The 20877-nt window shown below is 65.1% G+C and overlaps 1 protein-coding gene and 1 long non-coding RNA gene across 8 annotated transcripts; both read left to right on the top strand.

Annotated features, from left to right (window-relative positions):
* Positions 1 to 1471: 1471 nt before the first annotated feature.
* Positions 1472 to 20864, top strand: BMP1 (bone morphogenetic protein 1). Of its 7 annotated transcripts, XM_069035552.1 has the most exons (20): positions 1477 to 1681; positions 9677 to 9790; positions 9863 to 10009; positions 10095 to 10212; positions 10841 to 11019; positions 11149 to 11254; positions 11614 to 11738; positions 13499 to 13614; positions 13808 to 13910; positions 14552 to 14668; positions 14743 to 14888; positions 15085 to 15280; positions 15355 to 15480; positions 15584 to 15744; positions 15851 to 16031; positions 19181 to 19306; positions 19383 to 19510; positions 19582 to 19795; positions 19876 to 20126; positions 20345 to 20864. In XM_069035552.1, the coding sequence occupies exons 1-20, from the start codon at positions 1543 to 1545 to the stop codon at positions 20477 to 20479; spliced, it is 2928 nt and encodes a 975-aa protein (XP_068891653.1). In that variant the 5' UTR covers positions 1477 to 1542; the 3' UTR covers positions 20480 to 20864. The 7 variants fall into 7 exon arrangements, with proteins under 7 accessions (XP_068891656.1, XP_068891655.1, XP_068891657.1 ...); XM_069035553.1 differs by having other exon boundaries at positions 1475 to 1681; positions 9677 to 10009; XM_069035555.1 differs by lacking the exons at positions 19181 to 19306; positions 19383 to 19510; positions 19582 to 19795; positions 19876 to 20126; positions 20345 to 20864 and adding an exon at positions 18483 to 18710 and having other exon boundaries at positions 1472 to 1681.
* LOC138121756 (uncharacterized) lies at positions 16265 to 17977 on the top strand. The gene is made up of 3 exons (XR_011156241.1): positions 16265 to 17030; positions 17155 to 17491; positions 17745 to 17977. It is a non-coding gene; the product is annotated as an uncharacterized lncRNA (long non-coding RNA).
* Positions 20865 to 20877: the final 13 nt, after the last annotated feature.

The following is a 20877-nucleotide window of genomic DNA, read 5'->3' as shown; positions in this document are numbered from 1 at the left end:
CTCTTAAAATCTTAAAAAATGAAGTTAATGTGAGTTTTGGGAGCACTGTGAGAGGATAGGGATGGGTTTGGAGAAGCAGCAGGAGAAGCACGGGATGAACCAGGCCTTGGGGGGACCCGCTCAGGCCCCATCACGGCTGCAGCGTTCCCAGGCCGGAATGTGCAGGGGGGACAGGGTTGTGTGTCCCTGCCTTGGCACTCGGACACCCTCAGATCACCCTGGGGGGCTCACCCTGCTCCCCAAGAGCTCACCCACTCTCCCTGGGGGGCTGACCCAGTTCCTGGGGTGCCCATCCAAATCCCAAGGTGCTCACACACCCCCTCCCCGAGGTGGTCATCCCACTTTTGGGGTGTTTGGACCACCCGTCCTGGGGTGCTTGCCCAGCTTTTGGGGTGCTCATCCTGCTCCTGGGATCCTTGTCCACCATTCCTGGGGTGCTCATCCTGCTCCTGGGATGCTCACCAGGATGTGGGGTGCAGGATAAGGGGTCCAGAACCAGGGATGCAGGACTGGGGGTCCACGACCAGGGGACACAAGGAGCAAGTCTGGAGAATGTGGGGAATGCAGGAACAGGGATGCGGGGTGGGAATGTGGGGCACCAGAGCAGGACATGGGGTGTGGGATGGGCAATGGGGGGGTGCGGGATTGGTGCTGGGGGACACAGGATGGCACCGAAGGGGACGGATCGGTGCTGGGACACATGGAATATTGTGTCCTGGGAATATCGGGGGGCCAGGATTGATCCAGGATGTGTGTGGGGGAGGGGGGGGGCTGAATCGATACCGGGGAATGTGAGATGGGACTGAGGGGTGGCACGAATGGGACTGGGGGACACCGGATGGGAGCGGGAGGGGAACGAGGATCGGACCGGGAATACCGGACAGGAGCAATATCGGGGGACACGGCGAGGAAGTGAAGGGTGAGAGATCGGTTCTAGGGGGCGGGGTGGCGGGAATGGGACCGGGGGGATACGGAACGGGACAGGAGGAGATCAGGATCGATACCGGGGAGCACGGGATGGGAGCGGGGAGGGTCGGCAGGATCGGTACCAGGGGATACGAGACGGGACCCGGGGGGAGCAGGATCGGTACGGGGGAGCACAGGATGGGAGCGGGGAGGGTCGGCAGGATCGGTACCGGGGGATACGGGACGGGACCGGAGAGAGCAGGATCGGTACCGGGGGATACGAGACGGGAGCCGGGGGGTGCAGGTCGGGCCGAGACGGGACAGCCCCGGCCCGGGGGGTGCAGGAGCGGGCCCGGGGGCTGCGGAGGGGCAGGAGCGGGGGCTGCGGACCGGGTCCCCGCAACCGCCCGTCCCCGCCGCCCCCCCCGGCACTGGCCCCGCTCCCAGCCCTGCGCCCGGGGCTGCAGGGGCCGAGCTCCGCGCTTGAACCCGCCCCCGCCAGATCTCATTTCCCTAAAAAAAAAAAAAAAAAAGAAAAAAGAGGGAGAGAGAGCGAGGGAAAAAAAAAAAAAAAAAAAAGAGCGAAGAAGGGAAGGAAAGAGGGAAGAGAGGAAAAAAAAAACCCCGGCCGGAGCCATGGCCGGGCTGCGGAGCTGCGGGCTGCTCCTCTGCCTGCTCCTGGCCCGGGCCCTGCGCTTCCCGGACTATTCCTACGTGCTGGAGGAAGAGGAGGAGGACGAGGAGCCCCTGGACTACAAGGACCCCTGCAAAGCCGGTAGGAGCGGGGGGATGCGCGGCGGGGGGCGGGCGGGCGGACAAAGGGGAGCGCGGGGGGCCGGCGGGACCGCGGGTGCCGGAGTGAGCGTGGGTGAGCGTGGGTGAGTGGGAGTGTGCCCCGCACACGTTTCGGGGCTCTGCACGGCGGAACTTGGCTCCGCCGCCGCGGGGCCGGGGAGTCCCGGCCGCCCGGGATGGGGGGGACGGGAGGAGCGGCGGCCGGTCCCGCTCCGGGATGCATCTGGTTGTACTTAGGCTGAGGAGCAGGGGGGGGCTGGCCCCGCGCCCCGCTTTCTCTCCCCGGTCTTGGCTGCACTGGCAGCTGTCAAAGGCGGCGGGGAGCCCCCGGCCCCCCATCCCACCCCACCACAGAGCCGGACCCGTCCTGCACCCCCATCCCACCCCCCATCCCTGAACCCACACTCTGCACCCCTTGGCTTTCTCGCTCTCCCCCAGCCCGCAGCCAAAGCTCGTCCCCACGGGACACCCGGGCCGGGCTCAGCCCGGGAGGTGCTGCCGCGGGCTGGGGTCCCTCTGTGCCGGGACAGGGGGCTCGGAGCTGCTCGCCAGGTTTTGGAAGGGCTGGGAACAAACTGGGTGCTGCGGGGGGGGGGGGGTGTGGGGGGGTGTGGGGGGAAATCCCTGTCTCCCAGCGCGAGCTAAAGCGGATGGAAGGATTTGGGGAGGGGGGAAACTGAGGCACGGGAGGGCCGTGCAGGGCTGAGCCCGGCGCGAGGGCCGGGGTCTGGCGGGGGATCACGTTTCTCTGTACTGGCATTGTCTGTGCTGCAAGGCGGCTGTTGATATAACTCTGTCTACACGAGGGCTTTTTCTGGCCAAAAATCCTTCCCTTCCTGCCCTCCCGGGCTGAAACAGCAAAGCTTGCAAAACCGTCCGGGCAGAGCCGGCTGGAGCCTTCCCTCCTCTCCCGCTTCCTCCAGCTGAGCGCCAGAGACGAGGCTTCATCCGCATTAATTAGCGCTGCCTTAACCACTGTCCCCTCCGAGCCCAGCTCCTGTGCACCCCAAACCCCCCCTCACCTCCCGGGCCCGGCTGTTCCCCCCTCCCCATTCCCGTCCTGCTTTTATGAGATCCTGATGGGACTAATTTAATTACGGGAGCTCTTCCCCGGGAGTCGGGAAGCGGGGGTGGGGGGTGGGAATCAGGCCCTGCCACGCATCGCTCGAGCCGGGGATTCACCCTCGTTTGGCTCCACAGGACGGGGATGATGAAATCCAGTTTTCCGGGGAGCTGGAACCCCTTGGCATCCCCCTGACCGACCCCCACCCCCCTGGCATCCCCGTGCGAGGGTTCGGTTCAGTTTTGGGGTGCTGAGACCGCCCCCCTCGCCGAGCTCCGGGCAGTGCCAGACACAGCCAAGCACCGAGGTTTTGCCACCGCCGCGGCTCCGGGGAGGGAAAGCACCGGGAGAGGGATTTGTGTTCCTCGTGCCAGAGGTATCCTGAGGCCACCGGCTGCCCGCGGCTCGCCGGCCACCCCGGTGATGCCACCCGTCTGCACCGGTGCCAGCGGAAGGGGAAAAGCCTCCCGTGCCGCCGCGTCGCTTCCAAGGATGCCAAAACGGGAGAGCGCTGGGAGATCCAGCCCTTGGAGCAGCCCGCGGGAGGCCAGGGAGGAAGGAATCGGCCCCGGTTTCCCTTCACCCGGTCAGCACAGCCAGGTCTCGGTGCCCGGGAGCAGCCGCCGGGTCAGATCCGGGTCGGATCTCCGGTTGGGAAAGGCGGCTGGAATCACTCCCAGCACCCCCAGCTGCGCTGGGAGAGCGGCCCCAGGGTTTGCTCTGGCTCATCCCAGGGGAGCCGGGGGCTTGCTGAGCAGTTTGGTGACGGGAGCCGGGACCCTTTGGGTGCCCCCAGCATGCCGGGGGGGAAATGGAGCCCACTTTGTACCCACTTTGTGCCCTGGATTAGCCCCACATCCACATTTTGGGGTGCTTGGCTAAACTGAGGGGCTGGAAACCCCCCTCTCCAGCATTCCATCACCCTGCTCCATGGGGAGAGGGACATGGGTGTGCAGAGCCCTTTGGGGGCTCACACAGACCCCCAAAATGGGTGTTTGGGGGGATCTTCTCTCCCAAATCCCCATGGGGGGCTCAGCATCACCTGCACGGCAGAACCACGGGACACACGGATGGGGTTGTGGGTCTGAGCCCCCTTTCCCGGGCGCGGGAGCTTCCCAGCCATGCCTGGAGTTCTCCAGCCGCCAGGATTTCACCTAGATTACACTTTCCAGGCGTAGCCAGCCCAGGCTACTGGTTGCAGTCACACTTGTCAAGCTGCCCAAAAATATTTTCCAGCCGTTATATGTCACTTATTCATGCAGGGTAAAAATCCACCCGCGGAGCCGGGGCCGGCGGGAGGCCTGCGGTTCAGGGCTCGGCAAACCTTGGAAATCTCAGGCCGATCCCGGGATCCGCTTTATCTTTGTGTAATCACCCGTTCGGCGCGGCGGCATCCTCCGGCGGGGGCCCGGGGTGCCACGGCGGGGCCGGGGGGTTCGCTCCTCGCTGCCCTCCCTTCCTTGGCTCCTGGGAAACGCCTCGGCTGCTGATTCACGCCGGCGGGTCGTGCCCAGGGGGGAGACGGCGCTTCCTGAGGCTTTATCCGCCGCCGAGCCGGGGCTGGGAAACACATGGCCGGGAAGGACGGGGCGGCCCCGGGGAGACCCGGGGAGAACAAAGCAGCCGGGAGGGGATGCGGGGAGAGGAGGGAGGATGGCTCGCGGTGGGGTTTCCCCAATTTTTTCCCCGGGAAGGGTGTTTTCCGGGCAACGACGCGTCCTCCTGGTTGCCTGTGGCTTTGCTGAGGATTCTTGGAGGTCTCTGGAGAGAAAGCAGCTTCCCGCTGCATCCCGCCGAGCCGTGGGAAGAGGAGGTCCCGCTTATCACCTGGCCAAGGGCTGCGGGAGGGCGGGAGGTCACTGCTGTGCCGTCTGTCCACGGGAGTTTTGCGTGGCAAACCCCGCTCCACGCAAGTGGGAAAGGCAGTGGGAAGATCCCGAGCCGCAGGAGGGTTTGTCAGGGAGCCGGGAGCAGCCTTGGGAAGGGGTTAATCTGTGGGGGTGGCGGGACTGTGGGGACGGGAGTGAGCAGCGGAAGCACAACAGGGGGGACGTTTGCAGCCAGAGCCCTGGGGAGGATGCCCAGAGGGCCGGGAGCCCTCGGGAGCCGGTGCCCTTTGGCAGAGCCGGAGACAGGGACAGGAGAGCCCGGGATGCCCCACGCGTGCGGAGTTGGGTGTCAGGGTGCGTCCCCATCTCCATTCCCCGTTCCCGCTGCCACCAGGCTCCAAAGTGACAGCAACCAACCCCCCGACATCCCCTTGGCAGAGCAATTCCCAAATATTTTCCTTTCCAGCAGCTCTCCTTTTCACAGGGACTGGTGCTGTTGGCCCGGGATATGTTTTCCTCGGTGACCTGGCTTTGGAGAGGGGATGCGGGGAGACCTCGCTCCCTGCACACGGCTCTTCCATCCCGGGGCTCCGGCATGCCTGAGCTTTGGCATCCTCCACGCCGAGCCCTGCAGGAGGCTTTTTCCTCCGTTTGCTGTCACGGAAGAGGAGCAGAAGGAAAGCGCTCCCCTGGAGTGATCCAATCATCCCTCCCACTCCCAACCTGCCCCCGGATGGACATTTCCTGCCCCTGGAATTTGTTTGCTGCCCGGGATGTTTATTAGAGGCTCCACGGTGCTTATTTCATCACCTGGAGCAGGCGAAGAGCTTGGAGCCTGAATGCCGATGCCCAGGGCTGGGGAGGGAATTTGGCTGTGGGTGCCCAGGGAAGTGTTGGCAGAGAGAGGATGTGCCTTGCACCAAAGGGAATTCGGGATAGGGATCATTCCTCTGCCTTGGATGTTGTGCTTGAGTCTCTCTGCCTTCCCCAGCTGCTGGATGCCTGGTGCAGGGTACTGGCACAGCCCTGGGCCTCCCAAAAACCCCAGCTGGGATAAGGATGCTCCAGCCAGGCAGCAGGAGGCGGGGGGTGGCAGTGACCGATATCCGAGCGCAGGGCTGGCTCTTTGGGGGTGCCCCGTGGTGCTGACTGGCTCTATCCCCCCGTGCCTCAGTTTCCCTGCACAGGGGCCGTGATCTGGCCTGGCTCCCAGCCTGGCCTCCGAGGCTTGAATTCCTGCTTTGTGCCTGCTGTGCTGCTCGGAAGGTGCTCTGGGAAAGCAAATATTCCTCGCCCCGGCGTTTACAGGCTGGCTGCTCCCTCTCCCCCGCCGCCGGCGAGGGGCACCGGGAGAGGGGCTGCGCCCGTGCCGGGGGGGACGAGAGGGGCTGCTCCACCTCCGTCCTGTCCCCGCTGTCCCGGAGGTCTCAGGAGGACCCGGCTGCTCCCCCCGCCTCCCCAACCCCGGGATGCTCCACATCCTTCCGCCTTCACACCCTGCCCCCGTCCCGGGGCTCTGTGGGCAGGGCAGACCCCCGGGGGGGGGGGCCAGGGGGACCCCCCCAGTGCAGAGGGGTCCCCTCTCGTCTGGCCGCGGCCCCGGCGTGTTTTGCCGCGCAGCTGGGCCGGCGTGCGGGGGCGAGGGGCGGTGCGACGAGCATTCCTCACATATTTAAGGGCTCTGAGAGCCAGTGGGACGCTGCGCCGGTGGCTCCGCGGCTTTACAACCCGGCGGCTCGGCTGAGGCCGGGGTACACCGATTAAAGGTCTCCCTTCCATCCCGTTCCCGGCTGGGGCACGGCAGTTCCATCTCTGCTTCCTCCCGCACTCCAAAACCTGCCTGCATCGGGAATGATGCTTGGGACTGGCACGAGGACTTGGATTGACTGGGGTGGACCCACTGAGGGAATGCTGGGCTGGGTGGATGCTTCCCATCCTGCCCAGTGCCCTGGGAGGGTTCCTGGGACCCACACAGGGATGAGAGTCCCTCCTGCCCAGTGTCCTTCAAGGGCTGGTGTGACCCACACAAGGGTGAGGATCTTTCCCACCTGGTGGTCTTTGGTGGGATCTTCACTGGGATGAGGGTCCCTCCTGCCCTGCACCACGCACGGAGCCTCCTCTGCCCCAGACTGACCTGGAATCTGATCCCATCCTGTTTATCTGCCGCCCGCCCTGCCAAGGCTTCCCCACGGCTCTGTTTGCTTTTCCCGGCTCACCAGAACATCGCGTTCGCACCCCGGCCTCTTCCCACCTCTTGTTTTATCTTATTTTTCCTTCAACACTGTTTCCAACCTTGGTGGAGCCGGAGGCCAGGCTCATCCCAAAATCCCAGCGACGCCGGAGAGGTCAGGCCCGCGGGTACCCCCTGCACTGCTCGCCTTGCCCGGGGGGTGAGGGATGCTGAGCTCCTGCATCCCGGGCAGGGAGGAGAGGGACCCTACAGGGGGATCCAGGGAGCTGTGAGAGGGCAGGAGGTGCCTGTAGGATCGGGATGGGGGTGCTGAGGGGTTTGGCCCGGGTCCGAATGAAAAACCTTGTTTGTCTAAAGCTTCAGCCCCGGGGTTACGTCACCGTTCCAAGAACCCGAAAGAAAACACAGCACAAAAAGTCAAACAACAGCGGAGGGCTGAGCTATCTCCCGGCTGCGGAGGGGGAAGAGCTCCGTGGGAGCCTCCTGGCAGCTCCCAAAGGGGCTGGTTGTGCCCTGGAGGGTGGGAGGGATGTGCAGGGATGGAGCTGGGATGACCCCCCACTCCCCTTCTTCACTCCTGACTGCTCTGTGCCCCACGCCTGGCCTTGGAGCGGGCGGCCTGCTGGCATCACATCCTCCCCGCTGGCACCACCGTGGCTCGGACCTTGCCCCCAGTGCCTCTGCGACTGACCAGAGAGCAGCCCCTGTGGCACAGCCCGTGATCTCCCAGGCTGGGAACGGCTCAGGGGCACCAGGACTCCTCCGGGGATGGCCGGGGACCTGTGTCCGGTGGTTTGGGGTCTGTCGGGCACCGTGCCCCAGCGGGGTGAGGGTGTGTGCTGCAGGGAATGGGTGCTGGGGGTGTGACCCCTCGGGGAGTGTTTCCCCCTGTTCCAACCCGTGCTGAGCCGAGCAGAGGGCTGGGACCTCTCCTGCCAGGAGACCCCCGTTTGCAGAGGGTCCCCCTCACTTGCAGGGAGTCCCCTCCACCTCTCTCACACAAACAGGGAGGGGACAAGTGGCAGCACCGTGGCAGTGTCCTCAGTGAAGCCCCTCGGGGAGCTTGACAGTGGCAGGGGGCTTCTGCTGATCACAGACCCCCACCCCAAACAACCCCACGTGTCCCCTCATGCCACGGGTGTGCAGGGAGCGAGTGGGAGGAGGACGTGACCGGAGCCCAAACCAACCTGGAAGTTTCTCAATCCGACACTCTGGGCTTGGCCCCGACGTGTCCGTACAGGGATCGCTGCCGGGGCACCCCCTCGCCAACCCCACGGCACCGCTGGCTCTTCCAGGAGCACCCACCCACCGTCCCCCGTGGGCTGGGGGGTTCTGGGCGAGCCCAGCTGCCTCAAACCTCCAGGAAAAGCAGCCCCTCATCCCCAGGCTGGCCTGCCCGGCTCTCTCACGTCTCCCAAATCCCTCACATATGGTTTCTATATCACTTGGCTCCGCCGGCGCTTGCTCGGCTGTAAGCGAGCTTACTTTCCCTTGTCTTTCCATGCAGCTCTTGGCACGGGACGCTCGTCCTTCTCCCCGGCCCTGGTCCTCCCCCGCACTGCCCGTTCGGACACGTCTCTCCCAGCCCCGAGGAGGGTGTGGGGAGGCCAGGGCCGGCTCCTGCCTCTGCTCTGCCCTCAAATTGCAGCCTGGCCGTGCCAGCCGCGGGTCGCTGCCAGGGGAGGTGCCGGCCCCGGCTTGTTTGCTCTTCCCTCGGCGCTGCTCTCCACCCCGGAGCTTCCCCCGATGGGATTCACCCATGGGTCAGTGCTGGGGGTGGTCCCAAAATGTGGCTCTTTCTCCCCAAAGCGCTCCACGCCGCTGCTGGAGTGAGGTTTGGGCTCGGTGCCATGGAAAGGGATGGGATCCAGTCTGCTCCTCTGATCCCATGGCTGTTCCTCTCACCCCGTGCCGGCTTTCTGGACCTCTCAGGATTATCCTAATTGTCCCGCCTTGCCTTCATAATTAGTGGCTCTTTTGGGATCCACTTGCTAAGTGCTTGGGGCACGACCTTGGCTCCGCTCGCCCTCATCCCCTGAGCTGCTCCGGCCATCCCATTCCCCACCACTGCCCTTCCCGAGGGATGGGGAGGCCATGGGTGGGCCGGGCACCCTCTGCTCTCCCCAGGTACCCCCAAAACCGGTGAGGAACCCCACTCCCACTCCACCTCCGGAGCCTCGGCCTGACCTCAGCCAGCCCTGGCGTTTCCACAGGACCGGGTCCCCGGGGCTCGGGGCCGGCCAAGCGCCAGGAGCCACGCGCATCCCGCGGCCTTGACTCACCCAGGGGCCGTGGAATGGAGGACAGACAGGAGGAGGAGGAGGGGGAGGAAGGGTTATGTGCAGGGTTATGTCCTCCAGCCCTGTGATGCCGAAGCACCTCTGCCCCCCCGGTGCTGGAGGGGGGGGGTCCCGGCCCCGGCAGACGGCCGGCTCTGTTCCTGCGGGCGCTGGGCGCAGCGGGAGCTTCCCGGCCCATATGGCTCCGCTCCGCGCGGGCAGATGACTCAGAGGTCGCTGGTTGGAGCATCCTGGGGCTGTCGGAGCTCTCACGGGGCTGGGGGGCAGGAGCCGGGCAGGAAGGGGGTCCTAAAGCCAGCAAAAGTGGGGGGAAAAAAAGGCAGTTTTGCAACACTAATAATAATAATAATAGAAACCCTAAAAAGTGATGGATGGGCTTTATGCGATCCAGATGTGAGCACAGGGCTGGCTCCAGCTGCTGGGGAGTGGGGGGAACCCGGCCAGCGCCACGCTCAGTTGAAGGAGAGAGGGAGGAGGAGGAAGGGTTTGCCTTCGTCTTCAGGGCTTGCCAGGTGTGGATGGGCTGGGGAGAGGCACCCAGTGGGATTTGGGATCCACAAAGGAGGGTTCACACCTCCCCTTCCCCTCCCAGCCGCCTTCCTGGGTGACATCGCCCTGGACGAGGAGGACCTGCAGCTCTTCCACGTGGACCGGGTGGTGGACCTGGCACGTCACACGGTCACCCGCCTGCCCTCCAACTCCTCAGGTACCGCCACGCCCCCACTGCCCCCTGTCCATCCCCAGGGGCTGCCCGCACTGACCCCCCCTGTCCCCACAGGCAGCAACGCCACCAGCCCCCGGCTGGGCCACCCTCGGCGCAGCCGTGGCCGGCAGCGGGCACGGAGCCGCCGCGCCGCCACGTCCCGGCCGGAGCGAGTGTGGCCGGACGGGGTCATCCCCTACGTCATCAGCGGCAACTTCAGCGGTGAGTGCCGGCGAGCCGGGGGGTGTCCGGCCCCGCCGTGCCTCAGTTTCCCCACCGGGCTGACCCCGCCGCCGCCCCTCCGCAGGCAGCCAGCGAGCCATCTTCCGGCAGGCGATGCGGCACTGGGAGAAGCACACGTGCGTCACCTTCCTGGAGCGCAACGACGAGGACAGCTACATCGTGTTCACCTACCGCCCCTGTGGGTACGTCCAGAGGTGCTCCAGGACCCGCCCCGGGGGTTTGGGGTTTGGTTTGACAGCGGGGACCCATCTGCTTGGGGTGCAGGAGGTGCCGGAGCTCGGCGCTCGCTGCTGGGGGCTGAGGTCGGTGGCGCGGAACCAGCCCGGGCTTGCAGCGGGGCTGAGGCCAAAGGAAACAGGGGTTTGGACGAGCTCAGCGTCTTCACGCGTCAGGGCACGGCCCTGGCCAAGCAGATGGTGGTTAGGAGAAGGATTTCCCCTGGATTGGGAGCCCCTGCGTGGGCGCAAACCCTGAGCCCGGGTCCAGAGCACAGGGCTGGAGCAGCTCAGCTGCCGGGCAGGGGCAAGGATCCATCCAGGGAGCAGGATGGGCACCCATGGGAGCAGGACCACGGGATTCGGAGCTGGTGCGGCCGTGCCGTGCCGTGCTGTGCCATCGCATGCCAGGCGCTGAGCTCTCCCAGTGTCCAGGCTCACGTTCCCCACCTGGGCCTGAAGTTCCTGTATCAGGGATGATCCCCACATGCCTCACGTTTTGTGGGACCCCTGCTCTGTTACTCCTGGCCGGGGAACACCGGGATGTCCACACCACCCCCCAGAGAGCCGGGAGTCACCGGGTTCCCCCCTCCAGGTGCTGTTCCTACGTGGGCCGCCGAGGAGGGGGGCCCCAGGCCATCTCCATCGGCAAGAACTGCGACAAATTCGGCATCGTGGTGCACGAGCTGGGCCACGTCATCGGGTTCTGGCACGAGCACACGCGCCCCGACCGGGATGACCACGTCTCCATCATCCGGGAGAACATCCAGCCAGGTGGGGACGAGCCTCCCTCCTCTTCCTCCTCCTCCTTGTTCTCCTCCTCCTCCTCCTCTTCATCCCTGCCATGGGGTGCTGCCGAAATTGGGGTCGCCCCTGGCAGTGTCCCCATCCTGTCTTCCACAGGGCAGGAATACAACTTCCTGAAGATGGAGCCAGAGGAGGTGGAGTCGCTGGGGGAGACCTACGACTTCGACAGCATCATGCACTATGCCAGAAACACCTTCTCCAGGTACGGCCCGGGGTGTCCCCGTGTGTCCCCTCGCGTCCTGGGGACGATGGCACGGTGCCCCCAGCCCTTGGGGGATGGTTACCAGCTGTGCACAGGGTTAATCCCCTCGGAAAAGGCTCCCATTGGTGTGTAGGGTGGGATGAAACCCCTCAGCGTCCCTTCCCAGAGCAGGGAATTGCTGTCCCCGCGGTCACCTCCACTGGGGACACGTCCCCGCTGACTCACCGGCCCACAGGCTTTAATTAGCCGGGCTGGTTTTAATTAGCCAGGCTGCTTTTAGCATCCTTCCCCGGTGACAGCGGCGGGGAGAGGCCACAGGGCCGGTGATTCCCACCCGGCTCATCCCTTCCCTGCCCCAGGGGAATCTTCCTCGACACAATCCTGCCCAAATACGACGTGAACGGCGTCCGGCCGGCCATCGGCCAGAGGACACGGCTCAGCAAAGGGGACATCGCCCAGGCCCGCAAGCTCTACCGCTGCCCAGGTGAGCATCACTGCCCTGAGGGGATGGAGAGGCTGGGGGGAGCGCCCCTGGGCGTGTGTTTCCTGGAAAACACTCGGTTTCACCCCAAATCTTGGCAAAAGCAACATCATCCTGGATGGATTCCCTGTTTCCAGTGGTTTTGGGGTCCTTCCCGCTGTGGGATTCCCCAAAGAGCACACGAGGTGCCTTTCTCCGTCCATGGCACTTTTAGGGGGGTTGGGAGCAGAATCTGCTCATGTGAAGGTGTCCTCAGCTGCCCTCTCTTCCCATTTCTCCGAGAAAAGAGCAACCCCCCAGAGCGTTGTCCCAAAAAATCATCTCTAGAGCATCTTCCAGGAGCAGCCCTCGGAGGAGCATCCTCCAAAAGCATCCCCCAAGAGCATCCCCCACAGAAATCCCCCAAAGAGCATCCCCCAAGAGCTCCCCCCATAAAAATCCTCCAAGAGCATCCTCCAAAGAGCATCCTCTAAAGGGCATCTCCGAAAAAACATCTCCCAAAAAAATCCTCCAAAGAGTATCCCCCAAAAAACCCTACAAAGAGCATCCCCCCAGAGCATTCCTACAAAAGAATCCTTCAAGAGAACAGCGTCCCCCCCAGAGGATCTTCCAAGATCATCCCCCCAAAAGAGCATCCCTCTGGAAAAATCCCCCAAAGAGCACCCTCCGAGAGCCGAGCGTCCCCTGAGAGCATCCTCTGACCCCACAAGCACCTTTGGAGAGCGAAGCCTCCTCAGGGAGCGTCCCCCAAGGGCATCCTCCATCCACCCCTGCACCCAGAGGGGTTTGGATGAGGCGGGACGGGGACATCCTGGTCCCATCAGAGCCCACAATTCCCCCTGGGGCTGGAGCAGAGCGCGAGCAGCTCACTGTTGTCACCTTGAAGGGCTCTGGGGCTGTGACCGTGGCATTGTCCCGAGCAGAAGCGGGGGTGGCTGGCACGAGTCCCCCGGCAGCAGCCACGTGCTCCGGGGCTGTGCTGGCAACATCTGCAAAGAGTTTGGCTCCCCGCACGCTCCCGCTTAATTCCAGCGGCTAATTAGCAGCCTGGAAGAGGGACGCCTTTGTGAGGGGCCCCACGGCCGTGCCGCCTTCAGGGGAGCAGGAAAAGTGATTCGTTTGGAGCAAGGAAAATCTTTAAAAATTAAAAAAAAAAAAAGGAGAAACCCGCCCCCCCCCCCCCCAAAAAAAAAGCCTCTCTGGGTCACAACTTTCCCTTTCTTTTGTTTCCACGGTGAAGCAAAGAGGGGAAAAAAGGCAGCGAGCCCAGCTTTCAAGCGGCCCTTTTCGCACCGTTTCACCTTTCATCTCGTGCCCCCCTCCCCCATGAGAGGGGGGGTGGCGAGCGGGGGGCGGCCGCCTTGGCCCCCCGACAGCCGCAGCGGAGCTCGGTGTGCCGCGGCCGCGGCGTCATGTGGCTTCCAGATGGCAGCGCTGGGCCAGCTCCAGCCGCGGCTGCGGAAACCTGCCCGGAGCGCGGGCGGCGAGCCGGGCCCCGCGGCGTGGCACGGCACGGGGGGGCCGGCAGCGCTCCTGCCGCCCGGCCGGGTGAGGGGCACGGGCGTTGGAGAGGTGCCACGGAGCCGGGAGCCCTTCCAGGGAGGGTTGGGGATGGCGATGATGCGGTTTTTTTGGGTTTTTTTTTTGGTGCTCAGGGCTGGGAATTTGGGGTGGGAAAAGGGCGTTGGGGATGGGGTGAAGGCAGTGGTGCTCTTCTCGGGGTTTCTCTGCGGGGTCTGAACCGCGCTTTTCTCCCTTGGCAGCCTGTGGGGAGACACTCCAGGACAGCCAGGGCAACTTCTCCTCCCCGGAATTCCCCAATGGATACTCTGCCCACATGCACTGCGTCTGGAGGATCTCCGTCACCCCCGGAGAGAAGGTACTGACTGCTGCGGTGACGGCTCCCACCTCGTCCCAGCCCTCCTCCCCATATTCCCACCCTTGTTTTGGGGCGTCCCAGCACCCCTCTGTGGGGTGGGATGCTCCAGGTTCCAGCGGGTTCCCCCAGCTCCCGGCAGATGGGGTGCGGGGGGAGCTCACCCCATGCTCTTCCTGCTCCTTCCCAACCTTAGATCATCCTGAATTTCACCACCCTGGACCTGTACCGAAGCCGGCTGTGCTGGTACGACTACGTGGAGGTGAGAGACGGGTTCTGGAGAAAGGCCACGCTGCGAGGTAACAACCCGGGGCCTCCTGCCCGCTCCTCCTGCCCGCTGGGAACGCTCCGGGGCCGGCAGCGGGGCCGGGGGATTCCCTCTACCCCTCTCCCTGCCTGCCTGAAGTTCCAAAGCCCTGGGGAGGGGGGAACTGCCCCCTAGAGGGGTTATCGGGGTGAATGGAGCCCACACCAGTGAAACCAGTCTGGATGATCCAGCTGGCTGGCACATCTCTCCCCAGGGAGATGCCAGTGTCCCGGTCCCACCCCGAGGAGCTGGATGTTCCCCAGGGAGATTCCAGGATCCCAGTCCCATCCCCATGAGCTGGATGTTCCCCAAATCCCAGCTGGCTCTGGAATCACCAGTTTGAGTGACACAGCCAGAAAAGCCGGAGGGGAGCAGGGGGACAAGTGAGGGGAGCAGCAGCCTTTGGCTTTAGGCTGGAAAGGGGCATCGGGAGACCAGGAGGAAGGGGATGGTGAGGAAGAGGAGGTGGTGAAGAGGAAGAGCTGTGAGGAAGAGGAGGTGGTGAGGAGGAAGAGGAGGTGGCGGTGAGGAAGAGAAGGTGGTGATGAAGAAGAGGAGGCTGTGAGGAAGAGGAGGTGGCGGTGAGGAAGAGGAGGGTTCCAGCACGGCAGCCCAGCACGCCTTCATCCCCAGGCAGGTTCTGCGGGAACAAGCTGCCCGAGCCCATCATCTCCACCGACAGCCGCCTCTGGGTGGAGTTTCGGAGCAGCAGCAACTGGGTGGGCAAAGGTTTCTTCGCCGTCTACGAAGGTAGGGGGGAGCAGCGGGGTCCAGGGGTCGGCGTGGGGCCCGGGGGGGCTCAGGCTGCTGCTCCTCCCTTCCAGCCATCTGCGGGGGGGACGTGAAGAAGGACAATGGGCACATCCAGTCCCCCAACTACCCCGATGACTATCGGCCCAGCAAGGTGTGCGTCTGGAAAATCACCGTGTCTGAGGGCTACCACGTGGGATTGACCTTCCAGTCCTTCGAGGTGGGTCAGCGTCCCCCCACCCCCCCCCCCCGAGGCTGGGGAGGGGTCATCTCCTCATCCCAGTGCTCCCTCGGGATGGGCTTGAGGCCACATCTCTCGGCACCGCCTCCGTGCCTCAGTTTCCCCACGCAGCGGGGGCAGGGAGGGTTTGAGGGTGCTGGGGCCAAACCACCCCCGTTCTATCACGCCCCACCAGATCGAGCGTCACGACAGCTGCGCCTACGACTACCTGGAGATCCGGGATGGGAGCAGCGACTCGAGCAGCCTCATCGGCCGCTACTGCGGCTACGACAAACCCGACGACATCAAGAGCACCTCCAACAAGCTCTGGATGAAATTCGTCTCCGACGGCTCCATCAACAAGGCCGGGTTCGCCGTCAACTTCTTCAAAGGTTTGGGGGTGCTCCGGGGGGTGCCGAGGGGTGGTCGCAGCCCCCTGCCCACTCACCCCCCCTGCCCTGCCCAGAGATGGACGAGTGCTCCCGCCCCAACAACGGCGGCTGCGAGCAGCGCTGCGTCAACACCCTGGGCAGCTACAAGTGTGCCTGTGACCCTGGCTACGAGCTGGCATCCGACAAGCGCCGCTGCGAGGGTGAGTGCCCCCCTGAGACCCCCCCAAAACTGCCCCGTGCCCGCCCCTTGCAGCGTCCCCAACCCGATGGAGGTGACGGGCGCTGGGTGGTCCCGCCCTGCAGCCGCCTGCGGAGGTTTCCTCACCAAGCTCAACGGCTCCATCACCAGCCCGGGGTGGCCCAAGGAGTATCCCCCCAACAAGAACTGCATCTGGCAGCTGGTAGCCCCCACCCAGTACCGCATCTCCCTCCAGTTCGACTTCTTCGAGACCGAGGGCAACGATGTGAGTGGCGGGAGCAGCCCCTCTCTGCGCCGCGTGCCGTCCCCGAAGCTGCTGGTGGCCCCCGGGGTGGCACCGCCACGTCCCCAGCCCCGTGTCACCCCCCCAGGTGTGCAAATACGACTTTGTGGAGGTCCGCAGCGGGCTCACGGCCGACTCCAAGCTGCACGGGAAGTTCTGCGGTGCTGAGAAGCCCGACGTCATCACCTCCCAGTACAACAACATGAGGATCGAGTTCAAGTCCGACAACACCGTCTCCAAAAAGGGCTTCAAAGCCCATTTCTTCTCAGGTAGAGCTGCCCGGCCCCAGCGCGGGCGTCCCCTGCCCTCCCTCACCCGGCCGAACCCCCCCGCGCCCCCAAACCGCCGCTAACGCTCCCCTCGCCCGCGCCGGGGGTGCAGCCCCCGGTCCCAAAACCCTCCAGCCATGGGCAGCCCGGCTGGCAGCACATTTTGGGCGGTTTCCTCCTCTTTTGGGGGATAATTGGCTCCTATTTCAGAGGTGCTCTCGGGGGGTCCCCAGATGACCACGGGGGTCCAGCTGGGGATGGGGATGTGCTCAGCCCCGGGTGCTGCACCCCTCGGGTGGCGTTACCAGGGTGGGGGGACGGTGACACCCTGCTCTGCTGCTGCTGCTGCTCCCCGCTCTGCTGCACGGCACCGGCTCCCTCCGCTTCCCGGGCAGGGCGCTCCGCATCCCGGGATCAGCATCCGGCCTCATCTCAGCTCCCCGGAGCGATCACCCCTCCCAAAAACCATTACCTGCCTCCCCCTGTCTGCCCCACGGTCCGCTCTCCTCTGCCGGGCCACCCCGCCAGGAGACGGCGTCACCTTCGGATGGGTCTTGTGGGTAGGGACGGGGACACGGAGCGAGGTGCTGGATGCAGCCAGGGCTGGACCCTGGGCTGGGGGCTGCCACGGGACCCTCGTGCAAGGGACGGTCCCCTGGGTGTGGCACAGTGCCCTGGACACCATCCCAGCCGTGAGCGACCGGCAGCGCCTCCCGGACCTCACCGTGAGCCTCCCGCTGCCTTTTGGCTCCATCGAGGTCGTTTTTGAGGCCACCCGGCTGCGGGAGCAGCGGGACCGGCATCCCCCGGAGCCCCCGGGGATTTCCCGGAGCGGCAGAGCCCCGCGGGCCGGGGGTCGAGTGTCTTTGCTTTATTTGTTTAATTAAAACCAAGGCGAGTAGGGCGGCCCAAGGGGGCCCAGCCGTCGGGAGCCGGCACCCTCCACAAAGTGATTCCTCGGGGAAGCCCGGCGGCCGAGCGGGACCACGGGGCAGCCGGGTGAGTCTCCCCCCGAAGCACTTCGGGCTCCTTCCCTCTCCCCTTTTCCCTCCTTTTCCTCATCCCGCTGGGATGTGCGGTGACGTAGAGCACCCAACTCTCTCCTCCGCCTTCCCCTGCTCAGGTCTCGGGCTTTCCCGGCGGCAGGACCACCCTGGAGGACTTGGCCACAGCGGGGTCCCTCCTCTGGTCCCCCCGGGGTTGCTTCCTGGGCAAAACCTCTCCCGTGCGGCCCCTTTTTGGCCGCGGAGGGTCCCCGTGCTCCGGACGAGTCCCGTCCCTCGGTGCCGCGGGCAGCCTGGCCGTCCGGGCGCCCGTTTTTCCCCGGTGAAGACGTGACCCCTTCCTCCTCCTCCTCCTCCTTCTCCTCCTCTTCCTCCTCCTCGCGGGCCGGGGCTCCGTCGGCTCGCGCGTAAGGATGCGCATTCCGCCCGGGAATCCGCCACGGTGTCGGCATCCAGGTACGTCCCCCCGGCTCTCCGCCGAGCCCCGCCCGGCGCTGGGGGGTCCGCAGCGGGGGGAGAGGCGCTGCCGGGGGCTGCGGGGAGGTGACCAGCCCGGAGCCGTCGGATGCCCGCGGGGGAGAACGGTGAGCGCACGGCGATGCCGGGTGGCGGCGAGCAAGCTGGTTGGAATAAAGGATTGCTAAAGACACCGACCCGGTGGGCTTCTTTCCGCTGCCAACTCTCTCCTGCTCTTGTCTCGCCCGCCCAGGCTCCCTCCGTCCCGCCAGCTCCCCCCACCCCGGTGCTGGAGCTGCTCTGAGCCCAGAAGCCCCTTCCCATCCCCAAACGGGCCTTTCCGCCTCGCTTCCTCCTCCTTCACACCGAGGAGACGTCAGGTTACAGCCTCCGCTTGAGAGGCGGCCGCAGGGGCCGGGGGGTCTGGGGCAGGACCCCCCTCGCCGCTGGCTCCAGGAGGGATCCCGGCTCCTCTCCGGCATCGCTGTGAGCTCGGAGCGGGACGCTGGGGGGGCTGGTGCCCGCTTGCTGCTGGCTTCCCCCCCCGCCGCCGCCCACTCCCCAAAACATTGCCCCGTGGGCAGGGGGAGCGAGGTGGGGAGCGATGGGACGTGGAGGGGTCTTTGGGGAGCTCAGGGAGGGGCTGGCGAGCCCCGACACCGGCGGTAGGGAGCTCGGGCAGGTGGTGGGAGGTAAGTACGGCCAGCTCGGGGTGATCCCAAACCCCTCCACTGCAATTCCCAGACCGGACACTGCCAGGAACCCACCCAAAGCCCATCCTCATCCTCCCGGAGACAGCCTCGTGCCTCATCCTTCTCCTCTTCCTCCTCTTCCTCCCCGCAGAGCCGCTCGCCCCGGCCGCAGAGGGGCTCCCGGGGGTCCCCTCGCTGCTGCTTCCCCGGCTGCCGCTCCGCATGCCCCCGCCGCCCCCGCCCCCGCCGCCCCCCGCCCCCCCCATCGCTCCCCCCCTTCTCTCCCTCTCTCTTTGCAGAGAAGAAGCAGCAGCTGCAGCCCCCGAAATCTCGCCTGCCCGGCCCGAAGTTACGCGTGCAGAAGCGGCCGCGGGGCCCCTCCTGAGCCTCTCCATCCTCTCCATCTTTCTCAGGAACGCCGCGGCCCCGGAGCCGTGCGGGAGCACGGTGGGACCGAGCCGAGCCGTGCTGCCGGCCCCGGCAGCCTTTTGCTTGACAGAACTGGTTGTTGACCTTATTTTTTTTTTTTTTTTAATTTTTTTTTTTTTTTTTTTTTTTTTTTTTTTTTGTTCTAAGCACCCCTTCCCCCCCTTGGTTTTGTCATTGACCAGCTGACCTTGTTTTTTTCCCCCCCCCCTCCCAATTTTTACCGTGTCTGTGACATTTCCTATCGATGAGTAAAGAGGGACTCCCGCGTCCTGGTCTTTCTTGTGCATCTTTGGTTGTCACTGTGTGTTTTTCTGCCTCCCCCCGTCCATCCCAGCAGCAGGTAATGGTGGCACCCATGGGTGAGCCCACGGGAGAGGAGGAGCCGTCCCGTCCCCCCGCGGGGGCCGGATCTGGAAGCGGGATGCTGGAGCTGCTTGCTGCTGGCCGGGGGCGCTTGCTTGGCTGGAGGGCAGCGGCGCGGGGCTGGGGTCCGGGGGGCCGTCTTGGGATGGAATGCGCCGTTCCAGGCTTTCCCAGCCCGCTCAGCGATCCCTCTGCTCTCTCGCAGACAAGGATGAGTGCTCCAAGAACAACGGGGGCTGCCAGCACGAGTGCCTCAACTCCTTCGGCAGCTACGAGTGCCAGTGCCGCAGCGGCTTCGTGCTGCACGACAACAAGCACGACTGCAAGGAAGGTGGGTCCGTCCTGCTCCCCATTCCCACGGGAACCCCATATCCACGCATCCGTGACCCTCCTCGTTGTCCTGGCAGCTGGCTGTGACCACAAGGTGACGTCCGTCTCAGGGACCATCACCAGCCCCAACTGGCCCGATAAATACCCCAGTAAGAAGGAGTGCACCTGGGCCATCAGCACCACGCCGGGGCACCGCATCAAGCTGGTAGGGGTCGGGGGGTGGGTGGCACTGGGGTCCCCTCCGCCAAGCCCTGGCCTCATCCATCACCTCCGCAGACCTTCTTGGAGCTGGATGTGGAGGCGCAGCAGGAATGTACCTACGACCACCTGGAGATCTTCGACGGGAAGGACCCCAAGGCCCCGGCACTCGGCCGCTTCTGCGGGGCCAAGGAGCCTGAGCCCATCGTCTCCTCGGGCAACAAGATGTTCCTCAAGTTTGTGTCAGACAACTCCATCCAGAAGAAGGGATTCGAGGCCACCCACACCACAGGTACCGCTGTGGGGCTGGGAAATGGGGCTATGGGGTGCAGGGAGAGCATGGGTGCCCCTAAACCCCAGCTTCTCCGGCAGTGTGCGGGGGCCAGGTGCGTGCTGAGGTGAAGACCAAGGACTTGTATTCCCACGCACAATTTGGGGACAACAACTACCCGGGGGGCTCGGACTGCGAGTGGGTGATCATGGCCGAGGAGGGCTTCGGCGTGGAGCTCATCTTCCAGACCTTCGAGATCGAGGAGGAGGCCGACTGCGGATACGACTACATGGAGCTCTTCGACGGCTACGATGGGACGGCCCCGCGCCTCGGCCGCTTCTGCGGCTCCGGGGTGAGCTGGGGATGGAGGGGGATGTGGGGTGGGGTGGGTTGGGCGGCAAGGAGTGAGGGTGCAGAGTGATGGATGAGGCTGACTGCAGAGAAATGCCCGTGGGAATTTGGGGTGGTGCAATGATTTCCACCCTCCACATTGCAAATATTCCCACCCACAATGCGCACGCACCCCGGGGATGCTCGTGGATCTGAGCACCCCCTCCCTCACCCCGACAGCCCCCCGAGGAGGTCTACTCGGCCGGAGACTCGGTGATGATCCGCTTCCATTCGGACGACACCATCAACAAGAAGGGTTTCCACCTTCGCTACACCAGCACCAAGTTCCAGGACACGCTGCACACGAGGAAATGAGGGCCGGGGGTCCCGGCCCCGCCGCGGGCAGGGGAGGAGGAGGAGGAGGAGAAGGATGAGGAGAAAGAGGAGGAGGAGGGCAGGGAGGACGGCGGGGAACGCTGCCCCGCACAGACTGCACGGAGGAGGAGCACACAGCCAACCTCAGCACTCAAGACACGCTCGCACGGGGCCCCGGGGCTCGGGCGCCCATGGCACGGGGGCACAGGGGGGGTCCCCGCTGGCAGCCGCCCACCCCGGTGCTGGGGAGGCCGAGCGGGACCCGCTGCCCTCCCCTGCCCCGGCCAAAGCTCTGAATGTACAAACCAGTAACCGGGAAGAGCCCAACACACACAAGGTGCTGTCTCTCTCTTGTACCCATGAAATAAATACCCTTGTACTTGGAGCGGGGGCAGCCC

The sequence above is a fragment of the Aphelocoma coerulescens genome, chromosome 22 (genome assembly GCF_041296385.1).
Source record: "Aphelocoma coerulescens isolate FSJ_1873_10779 chromosome 22, UR_Acoe_1.0, whole genome shotgun sequence".
Taxonomy (NCBI): Eukaryota; Metazoa; Chordata; class Aves; order Passeriformes; family Corvidae; genus Aphelocoma; species Aphelocoma coerulescens.
Note: the sequence above shows the minus strand (reverse complement) of the source record. Positions and strands in the feature narration are given on the sequence as shown.